Source organism: Apteryx rowi, unplaced genomic scaffold (genome assembly GCF_003343035.1).
Source record: "Apteryx rowi isolate R43461 unplaced genomic scaffold, aptRow1 scaffold_530, whole genome shotgun sequence".
Classification (NCBI taxonomy): Eukaryota; Metazoa; Chordata; class Aves; order Apterygiformes; family Apterygidae; genus Apteryx; species Apteryx rowi.
The window spans coordinates 539,484-541,777 of NW_020450795.1; the positions used below are offsets into that span (position 1 = coordinate 539,484).

General features: G+C 71.6%; 2 protein-coding genes across 3 annotated transcripts in view; both read right to left on the bottom strand.

The window, feature by feature from the left end:
* Positions 1-780, bottom strand: part of LOC112973236 (pre-B-cell leukemia transcription factor-interacting protein 1-like) — a 9,705-nt gene extending 8,925 nt beyond the window's left edge. For both annotated transcript variants that reach the window (XM_026080888.1, XM_026080890.1), the window contains exon 1: positions 703-780. The gene's annotated coding sequence lies outside the window, so the exon portion shown is untranslated. The remainder of the gene's footprint in view (positions 1-702) is intronic.
* On the bottom strand, positions 43-2,247 carry PYGO2 (pygopus family PHD finger 2). Its single transcript, XM_026080891.1, has one exon. The coding sequence runs from the start codon at positions 2,200-2,202 to the stop codon at positions 1,174-1,176; it is 1,029 nt and encodes a 342-aa protein (XP_025936676.1). The 5' UTR covers positions 2,203-2,247; the 3' UTR covers positions 43-1,173.
* Between the last annotated feature and the right edge of the window lie 47 nt (positions 2,248-2,294).

Below are 2,294 nucleotides of genomic sequence, written 5' to 3' on the forward strand. Positions count from 1 at the left end.
GGCCCCGCCTGCGGCCCCGGCCCGGACGGACACACGGACACGGCCGATTTCAGAGTTTTATAGCGACGATACAAAAGTTTCCGTTAACGCTCCGTTAAAACGGGGGAGGTGGCGGCGCCCCCCGGCCCCGCACAAAGCTCCGGGGGGGGGGGGCCGAGGGGCGCACGGAGCACCGGGACCGCGTTACAAAAAGGGGGGGGGGAGTCACCGAGCTGCGGCAGAGGAAGGGGGACAAGGAGCCCCCGCGGCACCGGCAGCCCCAGGCCCCCTCGGGCGCAGCCCACCCCGGCGCCGCCCCCGCGGGCCCAACACGGGGGCTCCCGGGGGGTGGGAGGCACCGGATGGGGGCAGCTCCCGGCTCCTCCAGGGTCACTGCTCCRCTCCCCGGCGGTTGGACGCTCACAGCTCGGGCATTCCCTGGGGAGGCGCCGGCTGCGGCGGCCGGTGACGGGCTGATAGCCGAATGTTGCAGCCGGTGCTGCTCGGGGACAGCCGGGGGCYGCCAGCCACCACCCTTCTCCGCCAGCCCAGCAAGAGACGACAGCGGCTGGCGGAGCGGAGCAGAGCCGGGCACAGCTGTCGGCTCCTGCCCTGCTTCAGCCCCTGCGCAGGGAGCGAAAGGCAGAGAGACCAGGCAGGGGCAGCACCTGGGAAGCGAAGGGAGCCCCTGCCCCACAGCACGGGCCGGAACCTGCTGCGCACCTCAGTCCTGCGGCAGAAGGATCGTAACAGCGACCTGAGCACGGCCAGGAGCAGCTCCGGCTCCGGGGAGAGCCAGAGTGGCCCAGAGCGCACGGCCGCGCGGCCCACGCCGTGCCGGGGCGACCGGCTCCACGCACCAAAACGTCCCCGTGCTCCTCTGCTTCCACCCGTGAAGCTCTGCCGCCTCCCCGGTGGGAGCTGCCTCGGCGCTGGTGGGCCCTGGGGCACGGAGCAGAGGGTGGAGCTGCAGGAATTGCTCCGGAGCTGCAAGTTCCCGCAGTGCCCAGCGGTGGAGGTGGCCAGTGCCTGGCCGGGAGCGGCAGGGATGGGGAAGGAATGTCAAAGCCCGTGCTCGAGGCTGTCTCTCGCTCGTGGGGGCAGGTGGCTACAAAAGGGGGTTTGGTCCTAAAACCGAGCAGGGATCTGTACAAGGAGAGGGCAGCGCCGCCAGCCCCGCGGGGCAGGAGCCCCTCAGCCGTCGTTGGCCGCCACCAGCTGTCCCATGCCCTCCCGGATGTACACCGACTGGATCTCCTTCGTCTTCAGGCAGTAGTCGCAGGCCCAGACGGCCGAGGCCTCCGTGGTGAGCAGCCCGTAGGCGTTCTCCGTCATGCCCGTGCACTCCCGGTGGAACCACTTTTGGCACGACGCCTCGCACAGGATGGCGTCCTGGTCGTCGTTGACCTCGTTGCGGCAGGCCCCGCAGGGGTACACCAGGCCCGGGGGCGGCTGGTGCCCGGAGTTGCCGGCCGCCTTGCTGGAAGGCGGGAGGCTGTTGGCTTCGGGAGTGCCGCTGCTCCGGCTGCCGCTGTTCGGGGCGAAGCTGGGCTGAGCCCCGTTGACGGCTGCCGGGGAGCCCGAGTGCTGCTCCTGGCTGAAGGTGCTGGGAGGGGGGTTCAGGCTCTTGCCCCCTTCCTCGGCACCAGCCGGAAAGCCGGGATCTGCCCCGGGGAACGGGCTGGTGTTCGGGGGCAGGTTAGGCATGTTCTGGCTGGGTCGCTGCATGGGAGACTGTCCAAAGAGATTGCCGGGTTGGCTGAACCGCGGAGCCATGGCAGGACCGCCGGGGGGGTTCAGAGCGGGCCCCGGGCCCATGTCGCCCCGAGGGGGCTGCCCCATGGTGGGGGAGATCATGGGCCCAAAGCCCCCGACCGGCCCCTGCATGAGCTGCCCCGTGGGAGGGCTGAAGTTCTGTCCGAGGGGCTGGTTGAAGGGCTGGCTGGGGAAGCTCATGCCGCCGGGCTGGACGTAGCTGGGGTTCTGGGGGGGCATGCTGAAGGCCGGGCCCATCTGGCTCGGGGCGAAGGGCGGGGGCTGCCTCCGCATGGGCTGCGGCCCCCCGCCGTAGCCGGGGGGCACCTGGGGCGACATGCCGCCGCCCTGCATGCGGAAGTTGCCGAAGGGCACGGGGTTGCCCAGGAAGGGGGCGGCCGCCGCCCCCACCTTCGGGGCGCCGAAGTCATCCTCGAAGGGGTTGGAGGCCACCAGATGGTCCACCATGGGGGTGGGCGGCGGGGCGAACTCCGAGAGGTGGGAGTAGGCCGGGCCCTGCAAGGAGAAGGCGCGGGGGTGAGGCCCGGCCGGCGGCCGCC